At 54.4% G+C, this 22,061-nt stretch overlaps 3 protein-coding genes across 3 annotated transcripts; 1 reads left to right on the forward strand and 2 right to left on the reverse strand.

Annotated features, from left to right (window-relative positions):
* Nucleotides 1-916: 916 nt before the first annotated feature.
* On the forward strand, nt 917-10,857 carry G647_06590 (uncharacterized protein; the record flags this gene model as incomplete). The annotated part of the gene is made up of 5 exons (XM_008730910.1): nt 917-1,260; nt 1,315-3,355; nt 3,416-4,034; nt 4,074-9,931; nt 9,985-10,857. 5 exons carry the CDS (start codon nt 917-919, stop codon nt 10,855-10,857), a joined length of 9,735 nt encoding a protein of 3,244 aa, XP_008729132.1.
* A 741-nt stretch (nt 10,858-11,598) lies between these two features.
* Nucleotides 11,599-13,632, reverse strand: G647_06591 (uncharacterized protein; the record flags this gene model as incomplete). The annotated part of the gene is made up of 1 exon (XM_008730911.1): nt 11,599-13,632. The coding sequence occupies one exon, from the start codon at nt 13,630-13,632 to the stop codon at nt 11,599-11,601; it is 2,034 nt and encodes a 677-aa protein (XP_008729133.1).
* A 1,226-nt stretch (nt 13,633-14,858) lies between these two features.
* Nucleotides 14,859-21,542, reverse strand: G647_06592 (uncharacterized protein; the record flags this gene model as incomplete). Its single annotated transcript, XM_008730912.1, has 1 exon — nt 14,859-21,542. One exon carries the CDS (start codon nt 21,540-21,542, stop codon nt 14,859-14,861), a length of 6,684 nt encoding a protein of 2,227 aa, XP_008729134.1.
* Between the last annotated feature and the right edge of the window lie 519 nt (nt 21,543-22,061).

The raw sequence follows: 22,061 nt of genomic DNA on the forward strand, positions 1-22,061 counted from the left end.
GACCTGGAGACTGGGAAGCAGAAGTCATGACAGCTGCCGCAGCGATGGAGAGACTGATGAGGAAGCACTTTGGCTACGGTCGATTGACGGCCAGCTGTGTTTCAGCAACCGCCCGAGAAGGCGACGCAGCATGTGCCAAGCGCCACTAGCCCTTTCCTAACGGACGCGTCGTGGCGAGGAACAGCAAGTTCAAAGCACGCGCCAGCCTCAGACAGCTCTCACTGGATCTTTCAACGTGGAGGCGTCTGGCCTCTTCTTGGTTGACTGGGGCTTGAGCTGTAGGCGGGCTACATACCAACCTCGATGCAACGCTACGTGGAATGCTCTCCTGGTTACTTGAGAATAAGGAAGCAATGACATGTAGCACTCTGAGGGGGAAGCAACTGGCACTGCCAGACTGATCTTCTGACTAGACAGGAAAGTCATATGCAGGTCAATTGCAGGTTTCCGGGCTGGGAAGCCGCCGGCATGGCCGTCCTACGGCTACAGGCGGGTCGACCGATGCCTCCGGGGTCGATGACTGCGCCATGGTACCTGGTCGTCCCAAGAGGCTGAGTGTTGGCTGTTGGCGGTGTAGGCACGGACATGACATTGGGCAGCATCACATTAGGCAGCATCTCAATTCAGCCTCACCTCAAAGTCGCAGCCTCACGTCTCTGATCAGAACATATTCACTCAACCATCGACGATGCGCATCTGCAGTTACTCACACCACTGCCTTGATCGAGAACTGCAATCACCACTGCCTTGATTGATGACTGCACTCAGCTGCCTGCCTGGAGCGGTGTTCGAGGCTGGTGAATGAGGACGAGATCCGATCAAACAAAGCCACGTTTGTACTCTTCGTCAAACCCATCTTTTTCCTCCTCTGCCAGCGTGCTCGTTCGACCCTCCCAACCGCATCACCTCGCCGAACATGGCTGCCGCCGACTCTACATTCCTTCGCGCGGTAGCCAACCACATCATCCTCCCTCCGGATTTACCAGGCGGGTTGGACAGGAACCTCCCCAAGATCGACGGCGACCTGCTTCGACGCGCCCAAGACGCATGTGCCGAGTTGAAAAGAACCGTCCAAAGCGAATTCCAGCGGGAACTGAGTCTTCTCGAAAGCTCATTGGATTACTGTTACTTTACCCATTCCTCAGCACATCTCGACAGCTTACAGCTTCAGCGTGCATTTCGAAGACTGCAAGAGGGCGAAATCCTAATCGTTCACATCAATGAGCAGAATGCGGGGCTTTTGGTGCGGCATGGCACTGGGTGAGTTCTTCGCTGCTTTTGGTGCCCACAAGGTGGACTGACTTTTGAGTGCAGCGACTTGAAAGGTCATGTTATCTTCGAAGCCTTTGAAGTGTCTGCTCAATCCGAGAAAGTCCTCGAATGTAAGGGTGCTTTGCAGTGGACGTTTCCTACCTCGGCCGCAGCTATTCCGAATAACGTGTTTGCCGACGAGCATTTCCAGCAACACCTGGCCGACTTTCTCGAGAGAGGCAGCATGGAGAACATCAAGAAGTTCGGCGCAGTCACCCACAAAGCACAGTCACTCGCTTTTGAGCCGCGAGACACCTCCGACCCTGCCTTGATTACAGGCCTCCTCATCACACTTCTCGAAGGCATTGGACGACTGGTCACCGTGCCACCCATATCTAAGCGTATCAAAGATGAAGTCCGCTTTAAAGATGCTCTGATTCCCTGGAGGAGATCGGCGCTCTGGCTGCTGCTGCGTGTGGGAATCTTGCGCCATCTGGGGGAGCTCACAAGCCCGTCAGCGGCAAACACACTGTACAAGGCTATCATGTGCCTAATCCAAGCTCGACTACTGACCCAAGTGGTCGGCTCACAGGCTCCGGACCTCTCTCATCTCCTGCTCAGGAAGCTTTGTCGGCGTATGGCGAAACTGGAGAAGGATAGAGTCCTTACAACTCGTGCAGGCGCCGACACTTCGAGGGTCCATGGCATTATCCTCAACAGTATACGGCCGCCTTTACTTCAAGCCACGAAGGACGCCAACGTGAGGCTCCAAAATGCGTGGGAGAGCTACAAGTCCAGGATTGAGCGTCGGATCACACCGTTCAGAACTCGCACAGCAAGACCTGAACACCTTAGACTGGGCCTAAGAAACAGTGCAACTTACCTCTGCCAGATGCGGCAGCAACCCCTAGTCGAAAACGTCCATAGGGGCACCTATGTCATGTCTCCAACCTTGCGACAATTTCTCGGAGCATACTCTGGGCTGGCGCATGCCGAAGAAGATATTCTGGCACGACACCAAGGACTGGCATCCGTCAACGATGAGACGTGCTCAGAACAAATTCTGGAAATTGCAGAAGATATCCATTCGTATCTTTCCAAGTCGAGTGACCACTGCTACGAAATCGGCACGGTGGACCGAAGCCGCATGATTCTAGCAACTATGTGGTTATGGCTGTTGATGGACCGCTTGTGCTGCCGATTCATGCCTGGGTACTCCCTGTACAAACCAGTCTTCCAGCCTCTGGTCCTGGACTGTCTGCTTCTATCCAGCTACGCTGACTTATGTCGCCTTCACGAGATCCAGTGCTACCTCACACAGCGTCATGCAACTGCTGACGGCACCGGCCCCTCTCAGACCATCTTCGATACTCCTATGTCCGGTTGTTTCGCCGACTGCTACTTCCAGAACTTGGACTCGGGCTCAGACATTCATCTTCTGAACCTAACCATGCAGGAAGCAGAAGAACGGCGGAAGCGTGACAAGGAGACGGAATGGGGGGAGAAAGACGCCGAGCACCAGAGGATTACGAAGGAGCTTTCAGCTATCACCTGCCAATATACGTTTGTCGGGGATCTGCTGGTTCCAGAGCACGATGAGTACAAGTGTCACAAGTGTATCTTGACCAAGAAGGCCGACAAGATAGGCATCGAGAGAATCGAGCAGGCGTTGCCGTACAACAGTGGTGAGGCGAGGGCTGCCTTGCTCGAATTACGATGCCCAAAGGCTTTTGCTGCATGCAGAAATGCTACGTGGGCTATTGCTGCAGACCTAGGACTACCGAATGTCCAGGAGACAAGAAAGGAACCCTTCACAATGGTGCACAGTTACTATGCCGACTTCTCGACGCAAAGAGCGCCTCACAGATCGGGAATCACTCTGGCGTCGCGTACGAAGTCTTTTCTGCAGACGCACTTCCGATACGTGCGTTTCCCCATCCCTTTTGAGAAAGTACGTGTCAACAACGGCCTAAGATTTGCATACTACGACCTCACCCGGAAATTGTGGCCAGTGGAGCACCTGCACGAAGTTACCTTTGGCCATCATTGTTGGGTTCCGATTCCACGCCGCAGCCCATTTGCGCACATCGACTACCCACATAGGGTCCTTCCAGATTATTGGCAGAATGGAAACAATCAAGCAGCATCTGTGCATCCTCCAAAGTCGAACGCAATGAAATACCTGGTCGCCAATTCTGCCATCAGCTCTAATGAGGTTCTAGCTGGACTACCGCGCTGCCCACAGACTCTTGGTGCGCCAGAATTCGTGGCCTTTCAGGGGCTCCTGTCAGATACCCAGCGCCTGTGGCCCGCAATCCTAGTTGAACTGGGATCTTCCAACCTCAACTTCAGTTCCGAGGCTGTCGCAACTTTACTGCAAGCTCTATCGTATCGCACAGGTCGGCCATGCGAAGGTCCATTTCATACGACAAACGTGGTTTTTCGCTGCGAGTCTTTCTGCAAAACCCTGTTGAGCCAAGTTGAACGACGCTTGTCAAGCATTAGCTCAAATTGGCGGGAGAACTCCTGTATGGAAGTCTTGCTTAACTTGATCTTCAAAGTTGTCGAGCTTGGAAGTGATACTATGTGTCTCCAGGCTACACGGCTCGTGGAAAACGTCAGACGCATTACCCTCAATTGGATCAAGATGATTCGTGAGGAGCTCTGGGGCACGGTCAACTCAATTGCTGCGGCAGCATTGACCAATTCTATTGTCTGGGCAGCTCTGCTATGTAGGCGGACTTTCACAATCTGCTCTACAGACAATTCAAACCAGCCCAGAAGTTGTTCCGCCTCCACCACAGATGCCGGCGCAGAATCAGCCCAGAGCTCTCTATCATCATCGGCCCTGGTCACCTTCCTGGAAGCTTCCATCACATTGCAAGAAAATCTTGTCGCAGATCTGACCAAGCTTCCGCCGTCTCTCCGCAGCATATTGGCTCGCGACGTGAAGATGGTGTGCGGTCTGCAAAGCCATTTGAGGCGTTCTCTCGGAGAGAAGCCTCGCTCACTGGTCGCTGCGGCGGTTAATGCACGCGTCATAAGCGGTGCAGCTCTGTCTAGTGGTCCTACGTCAATTTTATTCTCTGAACGCCATGATGGTGTATGGGCTGAAATCCGTCTCCCGAGCAAGTCAAACTTCGATGCTCCGGTAATTGAGTACCACCTAGTCGGAGGCGTGCTGCTGCTGGATGGGCGGGCCGTTGAGAGAGAGCTGCCAGCCCAAGTCCGGCACGCAGATGCAACTGCTCGACTCTTCCCAAACCAGAGACTGGTTGTATACGGCTCGTCTCTGCCTGGTATGACATACAAAGTTGCCTTCGATGTAGAGGGCCAGGAAGTCCACTTTGGTTTCCGGGGAGGCGAACTCATTATTCGGCTATGGGGACCAACCGGGTCATGGGAGTACATTCCCCCAGGCATCTTCGAGCGGAACGACACGTTTGATCTGCCAGCATCATTGATAGACGGTTGCGTACACTGGCTTGATCTGGATTCCAACATCATCGAAGTCAGACGAGTGCCGAAGATATGGAGAACTGCTCCCAGCAACTGGAAGATCAACCTCCATACAGGAATGGCGAACCGCAGGCAATCAACGTTGCTCGACCCAGGCAGTAACCTATTTCATCACTTCGCCAGTGTCTTTCGAGGGTTCGAAGATCCTCGTCACATCACCGTATACCAGCCGGCACGATATCCCTTTGCAGTCGAGCTCCGTCGCTACGAGTTGACCTTCTTTGTGAACTCGCGTGGGTTTCTAGAGTGTCAGCAACTGCGAGCTGAAGTGGATGAAAATCAAGACGCCGGCACTTGGTACGGTCTCTCATCCAAAATTGTGCTCCGGGATGTCCAGAATCCGTGCGACAGAAGCATTATCGTTCCGTTGGCACCCTTGACGGTGCGGCGCAAGGGCTTTCATGTTGATGTTCAAGTCCAGAGAATTGATCCGGTTGTGGGTCGCTTCTTCATAGACAATGTGCTTGGGAGAGTGACTTGTGCTTCGGAACCTCGACTTTTCTACACGAAGGCGCTGTTACATGCCTGTACGTCTTTCTGCATTCCTGATCCACTGACGGGGAAGACCGGGGCCGATGAAGCATGCCATATCCTGCAGACCGGTGCCTGTCAGCCGTACGCCCCGCTCAGCGCTGTCAACGAGATGCTCCTCGCCTCAATTGCTGATCTCACTCCAAAGCGGCAATTCTACCCAGAAGGCCTCCGTGTCATGGAAACGGTGAGGTGGAGAAAGGATCTCACTGCTGCTACACAAGATGACAGATACTGGCATCTAGTCCACGTGATCAAGCACAAATCAGACTTGTTGGCGCAATTCGAGCTCAAGGAGGACGTTACCCTTCAAGCAGAACAGTCTTCTATGTTGGCGGGAAGTGCCGTGGTCGACGACACAAATACTGACCTGGTTATCCGAGGTCAGATGCGGCATCTACAGTACCGGCGGTGTGACTTGGTTGCGTCGAGAGCCACCAATGCCGAAGATGCTGGTGACACACTGTACCGTCCTCGTGGCTACCACAATTACCAGAAAAGCCAAGACCATGTCTTCGAAGCGGCGAGTTTACTCCACAACTGGCCGAGCAAGCTGCCTTCGCCATCGCTTTTACATGTTATGATGCAGCAGTGGCCACATATTGCTGGGTACGGCGACGGTCTGGTTGTCTATGACAGGATACGCCTGAGTGACCGTCTTGATACAGATATCGCTTCGTCCTGGGGCCCCCTGGTCAACCTTTGTCGACTCTCAAGCCAGGACACTAAGTACAAGCTATTATTCCTCCTCGCGACCATCTCTTTCAGGGAAGAGGTCGATATGCGCTCTATCCACACACTGATCGCATTCTCGGTATTCCAGGACCTGAAGAAGATTGATCTGCCGTCGTGGCCATCTTATACACAATTCCGTCCGGGATACAGCCCAAAGACCTACCACCTAAAACAAATCCTGAGCTCGTGCGTTTTGCCATTCACAACTTCTGAGTCGCAGATCGGCTTGACCCAAAAAGAGCGTAAAGCGGTGGATGCAGCTCGACGGGCGCATGAGGTGAACGCTGTGCAAGACTTGGATTCTCTTGTCAACTTCATGTGTGCACAATGGCCTTGCGCTTTACCGGACCTCAAGCAGTTTTCGACCTCTACACTTGACCTAGACGCCGCTCGGTCTGCGATTGCCATGGCGTGGCATGCAATGTTTCAACATCACGAGTTCGAGGAGCATTTGCGGCAAGTACAAGATGTCCTAGACAGATATAGGACGTCTCCACCTGCCAGAACCCCGAAGAAGGCGGTCACCTCGCTGGGTGCCGCTTCTTCTCGCGGTTTTCCATCGGTACAGCTTGATCTACTCAACAAGGAAGGGCCCTTGACAACCCTGCCACCCCATCAGCCTGCCAGCGGACCCTCTTGTTTGGCGGCTGTAGAACTGTGGAAATCGAACCAAGACATTAATGAGCTAAGGCAGATTGTCAAGGAATTGCCGACCTCTGAATCAATCGTCAGACAGGAATACATTCAATGGCTTTTGCGGTCAACCACGGCACTAGAAAGATCTCGCTCGGGATCTGAGTTACAACGATCATTTCTTGACTTTGCACAGCTTGATATTCTCATTGCTAAGGCCCAAGACACGGTTGATCTACAGAAGAGGAGACTGGTTGCGGCTACAAAGAAGGATGAGCCCAGCGCGACTTGGCTCGACGCCGCAGGGCTTTGGCCGGTCGCATCGAGTGTTGACATGCTAGAGTCTCTGCGCAGCACTAGTCATACATCAATGACGGCGTCCATGCGTACCGCGATCACTAGGCTAGGTGTCGCTGTCACTCATCTGCAGCGCCTTCTCCGAATTCAAGATGCTTCTCGGCGTGGTAAGACTCAACAGCTTGATGATGAGCTCAAACACCTTGGACACACCAATTGGGACCCCGAGGGATATCCGGACTGGTTACTCTTGGAGATCGATACCAACATCCTGATACGACCCGTTCAGGCGGACGTGGCTTTTCAGATTATATCGCCGGCATCAGGGTCAAATTCAGTCTTGCAGCTGAATATGGGGCAGGGAAAAACCTCGACTATTATACCCCTAGTGGCGTCCGTGCTGGCCAATGGACGATCTCTCTGCAGGGTGGTTGTTCCCAAGGCTCTGCTTCTGCAAACCGCACAATTGTTGCAATCAAGACTTGGTGGGCTGCTGGGTCGAGAACTGTGCCATGTCCCTTTCTCCCGCCGCACGCCATGTACGTCCGACCACCTCCAAGCCTATGCGAGGATTCATCGGTCGACATTGAATTGTTCTGGTGTGATTATAGCACTACCAGAGCATCTCATGTCCTTCATGCTCTCAGGGCAGCAGCGACTACTCGACGGAAAGATCGAAGAGGCAACAAGGATGATCAAGTTACAGCGTTGGTTGTCCGGCGTCAGTCGAGACGTTTTTGACGAGAGCGACTTTACCATGGCGGTGAAGACACAGCTCATCTATCCCTCTGGTCCGCAAGTTACCGTTAACGGCGGCAACTACCGGTGGGAAACAATCCAAACGGTGCTCAGATTGGTGTTTTCCCACCTTGATGTGTTGGAACGATCGTATGAGTCCAGCATTCAGGTCGTACGTCGTTCAATGGGAGGCTTTCCATTCATCTACTTCCTCCGCCCAGATGTGCAACACGCTTTAATGCAACTAATTGTTGCGGAAGTTTGCAGTGGGCGCACATCACTGCTCAACATTGAAAACTTCTCTGCGCTGGAAAGACAAGCCATCATAGCTTTCGTCACCGAGGCCAATCCACAGAGCTCTGCGGTCAAGTGCGTCTCCGAGATACACAAGAACAGTCCGGGTGACGGTTACGTGATCTACCTTCTTCGCGGCCTCCTTGTCCATCGAATCCTGATTCTGACTCTCAGCAGGCGGTGGAACGTTCAGTACGGTCTCCATCCGCTTCGAGACCCTGTTTCTGTGCCTTTCTTAGGCAAAGGGGTCCCGTCAAACCTTGCTGAATGGGGCCACGTTGATGTTTCCTTGCTCTTTACATGCCTTTCATTCTACTACCAAGGATTAGCGCCCGCACAATTGAAGCAAAGCCTCGAGCGTATCCTCAAGTCGGATGACCCTGCCCGTGAGTACGAGCAATGGACTCAGGGATCGAGCGCGCTCTCTGACCGGCACCGTGACTGGACCTCGATCAATCTTGAAGATACGAATCAGCTGGCGGAGATATGGAGCGCTGTGCGCTACAACCTCACCGCGATTGATCATTTTCTGAACAACTTCGTCTTTCCCAAGCATGCAAAACAGTTCAAGGTGAAATTGCAGGCGAGCGGATGGGATCTACCTTTAGCAGGCAACGGATCCAGTCTAACAACAGGCTTCAGTGGGACCAACGACAATCGTCTTGTCTTGCCTCTCAATATCAAGCAGGACGACCTGAAAGGACTGGCGCACACAAATGCCGAAGTTCTATGCTACCTTCTACACGATCGAAATCGCGCGTACGCCCTTGCAGGATTCAGGGAGGACTTTAGCGGACGGGCGGTCTACCGCCGCATGTCGGAGCCGGATTTTCTGAGGAAGCTGCGCCACAAGGGCATCCGTGTACTGATTGATGCTGGCGCGTTGATCCTGGAGATGACAAATTTCACTCTAGCGAAGATGTGGCTGGACATTGACACTGACGCAAACGCGGCTGTATTCTTCGATGAGAATAACAAGCCTACCGTCCTCACGCGGACAGGACGAAGAACACCTCTTCTGGCATCGCCATACGCCGAGGACTTGAGTACTTGCTTGGTCTATCTGGACGAATCTCATACGCGTGGAACAGATATGAAGTTTCCGCCCCTTAGTCGCGGGGCAGTGACGCTCAGCCTTGGCCAGACCAAGGACCATACCATGCAAGCTGTCATGCGTCTTCGACAGCTGGCGACCACTCAGTCCATCACCTTCTTCGCACCGCCGGAGGTACACCAGTCTATTCTTGATTTCCGATGCAAGAGTGATAACACGCATCTGGACTCTCATGACGTGGTTTGCTGGCTACTGGAGCAGACTTGCCAAGGTCTCGAAAACCTGCAGCCATTGTTTCATGCCCAAGGTGTGAATTACTGCCAGCGCACTCAAGCAGCACACAACAATCCTCAATACCTGTCGAATCCAGCCCAGCGCGACGCCTACCTCGGAGCACTTCAGGACCATGAGCAGCAGTCGCTCAAGTCCTTGTATGAACCGCGCACTGAGAGGAAGAAGAGAAATCATATCAAGGATGAAAAGTATGAAGGCAAGATCAGCTTGCATATCAAAGAACTTGAACGACGACGAAAGGCTTTCCAGGATACCGGAAGCGCGGTCCATGCCTCTGCGTTGCAGGAAGTAGAGCAGGAGCGTGAAGTGGCAGTCGAAGCTGAGACGATTCGCGAGCGACAGAAGCCTGTCTACTTCCACCCTCATACATTTTCAGGACTGGCCAACGCGCTGAGGGACTTTGTTCTGAGCGGCGGTCTGGGATTGGACGATAGCCTCTGGGAGAGCGCCTTTTCCTACATGAAGCGAAGTGCGACCGGTCTCAAATATCCTGCCGAGTTACCGGCCTCTCCCCAAGTTCTGGTTTCTGCTGAGTTCCGCCAAGCAGTTATTGTGCCCTCTGGCAAGGTCAATGACGACTTCTTGGTAAGGCCCATCCCTGCCCCCCGACACCTGTTCATGTACTGACTGCCCGACAGCGTCCTGTTCAATGGGTATTATGGAGTATGACCACCGAAACCGCCATTCTTGTGAGCCCTGAGGAGGCAGAAGAGTTGATCCCTCTGTGTCGAGAAGCGCCGAAGCAGGTCGTGCATCTCTTGAGCTATGCCATTCCCGTCACGCAGAAGATGCTTCAATTCAACAATCTCAGCTATTACGCTGTTCCCCCGCTTCCACTTGACTGGGCTGCGCCCATATGGCTGAGGATTCAAATTGGCATCTTTGCTGGTCGGCTCTACTTTCCATTTGAGGAGCTGGCGCACATACGCGGTTTTCTCGGACTTGGAAATGATGAGGCAAGCAACCTCCAGACCGACCTGGCCATCGAAATAGAAGGAGAGCGGACCGAGGGCTCAAGTAGCTCGGATGAGCGCCAGAGCTCTACGCACAACGGAGAGCAAGTCGCATGGGAGGAGCAGACCATTACGAAGGAGGCACGTGCTGCAAAGTTGAAGGCCACCCGAATGCTCACATTCCTCCACGCATGGCTGGGAACGAGGGGCAGGGGGCAAGACTTCACCCATACACCTATGGGTTACATCTGCGCACGGAAAACATTGACGGAAGATCATCCATTTTTCCGCGAAATCGATGATGACGAGAGTCGGCGAAGCAGAGTGCAACATGCCATGGCGGGCGACACAACAGCTCCGGCACAAATCGACGTCGAGAGGGACGAGGACGATCATTCCGACATTGACGAGGAGGAATTAGACGCCCGGCACAGATTGACTGAGGAGGAGTTGAGGCTCTCGACGGAGTCTGCTGCGAACGATGAAGGGAGCGGAGATGAAGATGGGGAAGAGGATGTTGAAAAGTGTAAGAGTGTCCGTCCCGACTCGAAGGGCTGATGTGTGAGGACAGTATGGTGACTGGAGAGCACGCTACGAATAGATGAAGGTCTAGTTAGTGATTGAGAGACTGAGGCTGTCGTGTGAGATAGCGGCAAAACCCAGTACAGCAAGTGAATACCTGATCAACCATCTCTTGGACCTGTTTCCTTCACGAAACGCGCGTTCAGTTAAGGGACTCAGCCCGGTGACTGTTTTTGACTGTTGAAAACGGATCAACAAGGTAGTTCTCGAACTATAGCTCTCGCGGATCTGGCACTGTGATAGAGGAATCACCGACTAGTTACAGTATGTGTGTATGAGGGTGAGGGTGAAGAAAGTGCGCCTGTTCGGATCCTAGGCAAGGTAGGCAATCGACTATTCTATTCTGATTTGTGGGGTTTTAGGACCTCGACCTTTTTGTTATGTGTCTAAGGCGATGTGATGGATGCATGTCTGTACAGTATGATGATGAGGGGCGATGCTCGATGCTCTGTGCGTACGTACGGGCGGTGTTATTGACTCAACTACTGTGCGGTATGCCGTGGACAGCCTCACCCTCACCCTCACCCTCACCTAGAGCTCAGTGCTCAGTGCTCAGTGCTCAGTGCTGTGACGCCGGACTATCTACGTCGCATCGCGTCTCATCTCATTGTCATGTGCCATATCCTATAACGTCATGCATGTCCTTGAGCCGGTTGGATCCACGCTGTATCCTTTAATCTTTCCTTCACCTCCGCCTCATACGAATCTCCCTTCTACCTAGATTCCTCTTCTGTCCTGAGCGAGTAACTTCAAGTCTTCTCCTGTCGTCGCCTTCCCACCGCCATAACCATAGCTGCTGCCGCCGCCGCCGCCGCCACCACCACCACTACCGTGTACCCTCGTCAAATTTACCCGAAACGCGGACATCTCGACGCGGCCAAACTGTCTCATTGCGCTGCTCGCGTTCCTGTCCCAGAAGATGACCTCGTTCAGCGGTCTGCCCGCATACATCTTGGTGTCCACGTCCGCGACACAGAAGTCATCCCACACGCCCACGCCAGCGCGGTTGGTGGTAGGCTTGTCCAGCGCGACGACCATGCGCCATAGTTCGCCATCGCCATTGCCACCGCCCTTGGGCTCACGCTTGTTCATCTCCTTCTGATCGTCGTCTCTGTGGCGGTCCGAGTTCGAAGATTCGCGATACAAAAGCGTGGGAATAAGTTGCGCATGGAATTGTCTATCCTTCGGAAGCTTGAACTGCGCACGGAATACCCCGAGCATGTCCGTCGCGTTGGAGATCCAGCGGGTGATTTCAAGCCCGTGGGTCGGCGTGTAGCTTAGGGTGAGCGAGGAGTTGAGGAATGCAACTCCAGCTCCAGCACTGGCGTCGGCTTCACTGTCTTCCTCCTCTGTCTCCGAAGAGAAGGAGTCGTACTCCCCGACGTAACTATTAACGACCTGCCGGGCCGCGAGTCTGTCGGCCGCGCGAATCAACGGCACGGTGATCATCTCGATCAAATCACCCAGAAGCTCCACATCCCCGGCCGTGAAGATGGTGATGCCCAGGTCGAATTCCGGGACCACCACAATAACTGTCGTATACCCGGGGAGTCCGCCTCCTTTGGTGAAGAACGTGACGGACCGCGACGGTGAGGGTGACGGCGAGGCTGCGTCGTCGCCACCGAGGATCTTCTCCGTCCGGAACGTCTCCCACGGCATGGCGTACCAGCTGGCCGACCCGCCGGCCGACGAGGACGTCTCAGGCAGCCAGTTGATCTTGGATGCCCCCGCGTCCATGTATTGTGTCAGCACGTGCCGGAGGAAAATCGACATGTCGCCGGCAGAGCAGTACAGACCGCCTGTCGGATTCTGCACGCCCTCGTCGACATCCCAGTACCAGGCATTGTGTTTCGGGAGGACGGCCACCTCGTCTGGGGGTTTGGCAAAGGACGTCTCGTTCATGCCGAGCGGGCGGAGGATGGACGCCGTAATCGCGTCTTCGTACGCCATGCCCGTCACGTTGGCGATGACCATTCCCAGCAGTTCGAACGCGATATTGCTGTAAGTTGATTTCCGGCCCGGCGCGAACAACGGCACCCTGTGCTGGAGGTGGGCCAGCAATTCGTGTGCCGTGCAGGGCTTATAGTGCTCGTAGGAGTCGCATTTGGGAAGGTTATCGCGGTCCGGTGCAGAGGCCGGTATGGGCGGGAGACCCATCGCCGTGTGGTCGTCCGGCGCGGTAAGCAGATCCCCTTGCGCCCAATCCCTGGGCAGGCCGGAGAGTTGACTGGCCAGCATCCGGAGGGTGATTTTATCCCAGTCTATCGATCCGGAATTGGCGGTTGAGTTCGAGTTCGCGGTCCGCAGCGAAAAAGAGACATATTTCGCGACACTGTCGTCAAGAGACACCCTCCCCGCGCCATGAAGCTGCAAGATGCCCAATACGGTAAACACCTTGGTGATGCTCGCGATGCGGTACCGGCTCGTGGAATCGACCTTGACGGCACCCGGTCTCGTCTCGTTCTTGTCCCTGGCTGTGTGGAACGTGGACCACAGCGTGCGGTGCGACGAAGTCACCTCGACGGAATACGACGACGTGTCGAAGAGCGTCGTGTTGTTCCTCGTCAAAGTGGAGAGCGAGGCCTCGATCTGGCTGAACGTTTCCCACATCTCCGAGGCGTGTCGATTATATGTCGGTGGTGGATAGAATGGTGATTGCGCCGGGCATATCGCTTGTACGACGGGGGTCGGAACCACAAGGAGGAGGAGGAGGAGCAACCGCACGGTAGCTTGCCTGCGAAGAGAGTTCATGATGGGTTGTTCTTGGAATTGTAGAAGCGGAGACTGGTTGTCTAGCGGTTACTGTAAGCGTTGAAGCCGGCGTCCTTAGAGGAGTTTGACTGCCGCCGCCTGCCCTGCCCTGCTCTGCTCTGCTCTGCGCTGATATCTACAGTATACGGGTCTGAAATATGAGGTGTCGTCCTTCATGGGACGTTCGTTCCGCATAAAGTACTGAAAACAGACAGACAGCAGGCAAGCTTGGATGCCAGAAATGTGGTGGACAACAAGCAAGCACCAAAAACCAGGCGGGCAGGCAGGCAGGCAGGCAGGCAGGCACCAGCTTTTCAGGCCGACCGACCGCTGGAGATTAGATCCTCGACGGGACGCAGTGGAGACGCAGCTCGTGTCTCGAGAATGGCCTAAGAAACAGCAGGCGTGTTTGATATAGATACAGTAGACCTGATTAAAGCTAAGGCTCTTCCCCCGGAGGACATTCGATGGCTGGCTGCTTCGTTGTACTGGGGTAGGTGCCGTTGATGTGGACGTTCGGAAGTCGGTTGGAGTCCAATGGTTGACGAGGTTGACACACGTATCGTGGGGAAGCCCCCCCCCCACTCAAGGCTGGGCAATGCATACAGTATACTCCGTACGTAGCGCAGTACGGAGTACTCCGTACGAGAATAGCCTCACGCACTCACGGCACTACTCAGTACAAACTATGTACTTGTACCCCAAGGCCTATCGTACGTTCGAGCTCGAGGTACCGTACATCCGAGCTTGAGGTTCAATAGGGGTGGCTAACATGGCCATCATCTTGTTCGTCATTGCCCTCGCTATGCTATATCCCTGACGCCGTTCTCCCAATCCGACGCTAAAAGGAAGGGAAATATCCACACGTACAAAACACAACACCAAACAATAGAGGGCATGCATGAGGGATATTGTTCTTTCCCTTTCCCAGCACATTTTCGCATGAATGAATGGACAAGATTTGACCCTTTCCAGGGCCCTATAAAATCTCTTGACGCTGCCCAGATTCACATCCGGTCAGTCAATCTGCTTCTCCCTTCCAGTTTCCAACATATCTGTGCATGTCTTCCAAGCAGTATTTCTATACAAAGACCAAGATATTAACATTTTGTGGCAGTGAAACGCAAAACGATCGACAGGGGTATCATCATGTGGCATGACAAAAAATGGAAAACTTTGCACATTCTCCGCTCCGACAAATTTGCCTACAGTGCAAAGGAAAATGTTCATGCAGGGAGTGGCTCTGCTGTTTCGAGAGCATCAGCATCCTCGTCCAGAGGCGAGGCATCTTCGTCCACATCCGCAGTCAAGTCGAAGCTGGGCTGATTCTTGACCTGAGTTGGTGTCTGGGGCGGCTCAGGCTTCGATTGTGACGGCGAGATTTCGGGCCGCTTCTCGGCTTGTCTGCTTGACAGAGCTCGAGGTTGCGAATTGTACGCCCTCAATGGTCGGGCTTCGGGTCCGCTGCCCTTTCGAGCTTGCGCCGCAGCTGCCGCAAGAGGTCTCATGGTTGGTGGTGCTTGAAGTGGCGTGTCGCTCGAGGTCGGCGTCTTTTGGCTCGTCGCTGGTGGAGTGATCATACCGGACAGAAAACTCGCGGGGCTTCCAACGGTCGATTTCGATGGTGTCTGATTGCCTAGATTTGTCGCCAGATCCGAGAGAGCCCCGATCGACGTGTCACGCGCTTTTCGCCAATTTCCCCACGCAGCCGCAGCCGCCAGGGGCAGTGCGCGTGGAGACTGAGCGTAGCTTGACAGGCTAGAAATTGAAGGGAAGGAGCTGGTTAAGGAACCTCCCGGGGTGCGTTCTCTCAGCTGTTGCTCCATCTGCAGATTCGCACGCAGCCTGATTGCGGCGTCTCGTACAGTGTCTCGGTCGAAGTCTGCCTTGGACAGCGCTGTAGCGATCTCGTCGAGATCATCCACGCGGACGCTAAGAAGCTCGCGCAGCCAACTAATCTCGGTGTCGCGCTCCTTGAGCTTGGCAGGAGCCTCCTTGTCAGCGGCAGCGAGCTCTGCTTCGAGTTGCTCAATCTGCTGCTCGCGGTTTTGCAATTGGTCTTGTAAGACCATGATAGATTCTCGAAGGGCTTGCGGTGAGATCTTTTCTGGCTCTTCACTTCCCTTGGCGTATGACATGGACGCGGTCGCTGCACGTTGAGGTGGTGACGCCACTACGGAGGAGGCGGGTGTGGGAAGGTTGACGCCCTTGGCCGTGGCAGCTTCCACAGCAGCTCGAGCAGCCGACTTCGTAATCGCCAATCTGTCCTCCAAATCTGCGACCTTGTTCTCCAGATGTTTGACCTTGTCGTCACCCAGGCTCAACCTTTCGTGGAATTGCTGTTCGAGCCTGGTCCGCGTATCAAGTGAGTCGTGCATCTCCCGCGCGTGGCGGTCACGTAGTTCATCAAGCATCTTCTCATGAGACCGGTATTGTTCTCCTAGAGCAGATTCCTTCTTCTCATCAGCCTCTCGAAGAGCCCGTTGATGGGCCTCGAGAGTCTCAGCCAGAACGGAATCATGCTTGGCCTTTTGCTCTTCGAGCTGCAGCTCAGCATCGTCAAGACGGCCCTGTAGCCGGGCGATTTGTGCATCAGAATCGGCGCGGACGCTTTGCAACTGAGCTAGGGCACTTTCCAGCTCGGTCTGCACCTTCAGAACGGACGTTGCAAGCTCGGCGTCCTTGCTGTTCTTCGTATGGGTCAACTCTCGGTCGAGATTGAATGCTTTGGTATCCAGGGCTCTGTTCTCCTCTCGCAGGGAAGTAACCAGTTCGTCCAGTCTCGAGACATCTAACTGAGCTTGCGCCAAAACATTCTTCAGCTGGAGATTCGCCTTGTGCTCCTTATCCAAGGCGTCCAATTCGAGTTCCGCCTTCTCCCGGTGGCGTCGCTCTTGTTCAAGTGCCTCCTGAGCTATGGCAATTCTGCTCTGGAAACCGTGCTCTTTGTTCCGCCAGTCTTCCTGTTCAGCGTGCATGTCGTGGATGACTTGTGCCATTTGCGACTGCACACGCTCAATCTTAGCTCGAAGGCCTTCGCGTGATTGTGTTTGCTCCTGCAGTTGCTGGTGAAGTTCACGCAGAGTGCGCTTGAGATCTTTGTTGTTAGCTCGCTCGTTGCGGATGTCCTCACGCCACTGGTCACTCGATACCCGGTATTCTTCGAGTGTATGTTCGAGCGCTGTGTTCTTGAGGGTCAGCCCTTCCAGGTCGCGCTCGAGGTTCTTGTACGACTCCTTCTCCTCCACAAACGCCTCCAATGTGTGCTGGGCTTCCTCCGAGGACTCGCGATATTGAGAGGCTTCCTCTTCGGCAATACGAAGTCTCAGTTTGAGTTCGTTGATTTCCTCTTCGGCCTTGCGCCGGAGACGAGCTTCTTCTGCAGCATGTTCTTGCGAAATCTTCAGCATACTTTCCAGGCCATCGATCTGGGGCTTGAGTTTCAACTCCGCAGCCTCGTGATCCTCGCGAACTCGTGACCCTCGAAGTCTAGGATGATGGGAAATGACATCTTCCATGATTGTCTTCAGCTCGTTCTGTGTGTTCTGGGAGCCCGTTTGTTGTGCGAGTTCTCTCATCTCCTGTAAGACACCGTTAACCTCAGTCATGTCGATGGTGGGTTGAGGCGGAGGAGGTGGCTGGTACGCGGCCATGGCTTCAGCAACGGCGGCACGGATCAGGTCATGTTTCCGTTCTCCTCTGCGTGCTATCGGCGACCGCGACCTGTAAGACGAGAATCCTTCAAATGCATCATAATCATCCTCGTCATCCGCATCCGACTCTTTCTGCTCTGTCGACGTGCTGCGACGGTCCTTCTTTCGTGTCGGCTGCGTGGCGATCAACGCCAAAGAGTGCTGAATCGTCTCGAGGGCGCGCTCAAGAGGACCAAGACGGTTTTCAAGGATGCCATCAACCAGGTCGTTGACGTGGCCGTCAAAGAATTGGGACCGAAGTTGAAGCTTCGCAGCCTCTGGCGCAGGCAAAGCATCGCCCCAGTCACTGACATCATCTCTGCCCGAATTCAGCTTGTGAATACCAATACCAAGTCCGTATGACGGTGGATACGAAGTGTCGCTCTGAGCAGATTTATTGTCGTGAATCCTACGGGGGCTGGGGCTGGGAGCGTCACTTCGGAAATTGCCTCCTAATCGCATATCGACAAGTGGGGTGGACTGAATTGGTGTATCGTTACGTTCAACACCGAGCTCGGGATGGTCCTCAAGATGTTTCATGACAGCATCGATTTCTTCGAAGGATGGAACGGGCTGGTCTTGATGCCGGAGGGACGGTCCTGGCATCTCGAACTCATCCTCCTCCACTTGTGGCTGGACACCCAGTTCTTTCTTGGGGTTTGAAAACTCTGGCGGCACGTCAGCCTCGTTATCAGTGGACTTTTCTTCAATGACCTCCACAACCTCCTCTACACTGCTCTGGTCGTCGTCTTCAAACACTTCAACAGTGTCCTCTGCATCATTGAGAGACTCATGATCTTTCTCCACGAGGTGAGGCAGTTCAGCAGGAGGTGAGGACAAAATGGCCGTGTGTTTTGTCGGTGGACTTGGCACGGTGGCATATTTGGAAGCTTCCAGTCCTCGGGCTTTCGCTGTCGGGGCAGTGGACGAAGATGCCAGTGACCCTGAGACACCTGGATTGAACTCGAAAGGTTTCGCTAAAGCAGAAAGAGAAGACTTTGGCTTGCGATTGTAACCCCTCGACCCGTCAGATGGTTTCTCGGGTGTCTCTGTCTCTCGTTCCACATTTTCACTGGACTCAGGCTCAGATTCTGGCTCAGATTCCGGCTCAGTCTCCATTTTCTGGTCAATATCAAGCGGAGGGCGAGCCTCGTTAAACATAGCAGCATCACTCGCGTTGGCGAAAGTGAATGCAGACTCGGCTTCACCGGCTTCATTGGCGTCCTCCGGCTTTTCTTGTGCAGCGACTGGCTCGTTCTCATCTGGTCGTGTCTCGTCCGCAGGAATATACGCCCAGCCATCGAAATGCTTCTTTGGACTTTCCGATTCAGCTCCATTGGCGTCGACATCATCCACAATCTCGGAGAGGATCCTTCTGTGATGGAACGGTGCCGAGTCGGCGAACACAGGACTTCGATCACCATCACTACCGTGCCTCCGCGCTCTCTTTTGCCTGTCTGCTGGAGCCATTGGGCGACCATCATCCGTTGACTCTGGTTCTGACACATCAGACTGGACGCCTCTCGATTTGGTGGCCAGAAGGGCGCCTGGTTTGGTCGCTCTTCTTGTAGCCTTCGAGCCTGAACCGATGACAACGTTTCCAAATATGCTACTCGTATTATTGGACACTCCATCAGCATCAGACGCCACGTTGTCATTCGAACGCGTCCCCTGGGACTGGGAGGGGTTGAATACTGGAGCATCAACGTTGAATGTGGCAGAGCTGAAGCTGAATGGAGTTCCCTTAGGCGCAGCCTGCGGCACAAATGATGGGGTAAAAGCAGGAGCATCAGCATTTAGTCGTGATATCGAAAACCTGTTCTTGGCGGAACCTCTATCAACCGGAGGTATTGGTTTGGATGGTGCTCGGCGGATTGGCATAAAAGCAGGTGCTCCAAATGAGAAATTCGAACTTAGAAACCCTGCCCGAGGATCGAACTCCTTCGCTTCGACATTGAACTTTGTGGTGGTGGTGGGAGTAGGTTCCGGGACGGGCTTCGATTCTGCCTTGGCCGCGTCGCTTAGAGCCTGCCAGTTCACAAACGGATTCTTGTCGTCCATCAGCATCGGCGTAGCAGCTATACTTGGGTTTGTCTCGATGTCAGATCTCTCATCAGCAGCTGTCATAGTCTCGGGTCGCCTCAGAATGGGGAGTTCTTCATTCACAGTGTCATCGACGACGGAGTCTTTGCGAAGAGACAAATCCAAATTCTCCGTATCTTCAACATGCAGGCTGTCGTGCTTTGCATGTAACGCAGCTTCCGCTTCGTCGATCTCCCGTTGCAGCGCCATACTAAGGTTGTGGCGATGGCTTTTGGGCGTAGGGTGGGCGATCTCAATGGGGGTACGGGAGGACTCGCTGAACTGAGGAGTGTGGGACAAGCTGTCGACTCGCCGAGGCAGAACAGGGCTCGGAGTATGTTGAGCGGCATGTTGCGGGTGGACATGTCCTCTCGATTGTAACAGCTGGTTTCGGGCCTGTTCACCACCAAACTGCATTGTAGGCGCCCGCACGTGCATGGGTTGCGACAGGACTTCTCCCATATTCGGAAGATGTAACGGATGGTTGGGAGAGAAGCTGTTCTGGCGTGACGAGAGAGGTTGGATGTTCGGTCGAGCGCCATTGCCGAAAGCGTTCGGCTGTGGTAGTATCGGCTCATAGGGTGAGATCCGTCCATGGAAGCCTGGGTGTGCCATAGACGGCTTGTACCCGTGCATGTTCTTCGGTGGCCCATTAAACTGCGAAGATGCAACGGATGCCGGTTGAGGACTGATGCCAGCGGACGAAATCAGTGAGGGCGAGAAGGGATTGCTTGTCGCTCTGAGTGGATTACTTGCCGAGGAGGAGGGTGCAATCGGTGGTGAGGCGGTGAGTCCCGGATAAGCCGTCGATGAAACCCGGCTCATCGTGGCAGAGAAAGGTGACCGTGTTGACGGGGGAGCCTCTGAGCCACTTGGGCTGACACCGAGCGCACGGAGTTTCTCCTCCTTCAGACTCTCGACCCACGACTCCCATTCCGCTTGGTCAGGTATATGGACCTGGAATTGCCGCAACTTCTGTTCCGCGTTCACCTCGATGGGATCAGGGTAGACGGGACGGCTCTGTCCGGTGCCCCCTTCCGAGCCTTCGTGTGCCAGATGGGTCAACTTGAAGCCGTCCACAGAATATCCAGCGTCAATCCATTCCTGTATTCGCGCCTGGATTTCTTCCCGTGTCAATAAAGGAGGTAGGCCTGCAGTTTCTCGATCTGTGAGCGGCAATGCAATGATGCAGGCCTTGCCTTTCCAAATAACCTTCTTCTTTGGTCTCTGGTAGGAGTGCATCGAAGTCGGCCGCGGTCGGGCTGCTAAGGTCGGGCTTTCCGGTGGTTTCGTATTGTCGTCTATTGGGGAGACTCTGCGAGGAAGAGCAGGCAGCTGCATCTCCGGCGTGTCAACGTTCTCCGACTCTTGCTCGGCCATGCTGCTTTGTCCAATGGGCGGAAGCGGTGTACGAAGCCGTTTTGACCCTACCAACAGGTTGCCGGAAGCATGGAACGTGTCTTGAGTGACGGTAGCGAGGCTCTCGGTGCTGCGGTGTTTCACCGGAACGCGGCTCACGCTGTCAGCAGGGGACGCTCCCCAGCTGTCAAGATATGCTACCCGGGTCGGTGTATTCTCGCCCTCCTTTTGACCCGTCTCAGATCCGCTGTCTTCAGAGTCGCTTAGCCAATTGGGTCTCTCGGACCGCAAATTTCGTAGCTCTTTTGCAGGATCGAGGGTGGCGGTATGCGGGTATATGCGGCGCCGGGAGCGTGGTCTGTTACCGCCAATGTCGTCGCCGGGATCAAGGAACGATCGAGTATATGAACTAGGGAGAGGGGTGTCGTCGAAGTCCAGGCGGTGACTGGCAGGGTCTGAGGGCGGCTGGGGTGTTCTTCGAGGACTCGGAGTAGCGTACGGCGAGCCCCAGGCGGCCGCGTAGTAGGCGCCACTGCCGTCGCGTTGACGCAGATACTCGGGTGATCGGAAGTTGTCTGGCTGGTCGCGGTCGCGACGCAGAGTCGGCAGCGGTGGGAGGGTAAAAGGAGAGACCCAGTCGTTTTCTGAAGGAGTGGACGAAAGAGAGTGCTCTTTCAGAGAATGGAAGGAGTCGTGATGGCCGCGCAGAGGGTAGAAATCACTATGGTGGCCGGCGGAAGGGGAATTTTCGAATTGACTGAGCCCGTCGAGGTTCATGAACGGAGGTCGCAGCAGGTTGGCGATTGGCGGAACTCAACTGCAGAAGAGGAGGACTCGAGACCCGAGGCGTTCAGACGGAGATGGATGACAACACGAGAGCAAGCATCAGGTCCTCCGACACGCAGCGCCATGGAAAGGAAAGAATACCAAGGCTTTGAGATGGAGGTGAATTAATTCAGACGTGGTGTTGAGGTGTCAAAATCCAGAAACGAGTCCATCGAGATTGGGAAATCAGCCGGCATTAGCAAAGCGACTTAGGGACGCCAACGCGACGCGCTAGCCGTTGAGACCGGCCCTCAACCAGCGCTCTAAGTCTCCCTAACCCTGCGCTGGCGGTGGCTGATTGGCGGGTTGTTGCACTAAGCCGCGGCGCCGTCCGTCCAAAGCTGGAAAATCAACGCATAATTCAGGGATCAGGGTTACAACCACACGCACGCCTCCCAAGGAAGAGCCACACGCACACAGCACAAATTCTCCGAAGCCACACAAAGCTCGAATGCGGCTCCAAGACAGAAA

The sequence above is a fragment of the Cladophialophora carrionii genome (assembly GCF_000365165.1).
Source record: "Cladophialophora carrionii CBS 160.54 unplaced genomic scaffold supercont1.5, whole genome shotgun sequence".
NCBI classification, from domain to species: Eukaryota; Fungi; Ascomycota; class Eurotiomycetes; order Chaetothyriales; family Herpotrichiellaceae; genus Cladophialophora; species Cladophialophora carrionii.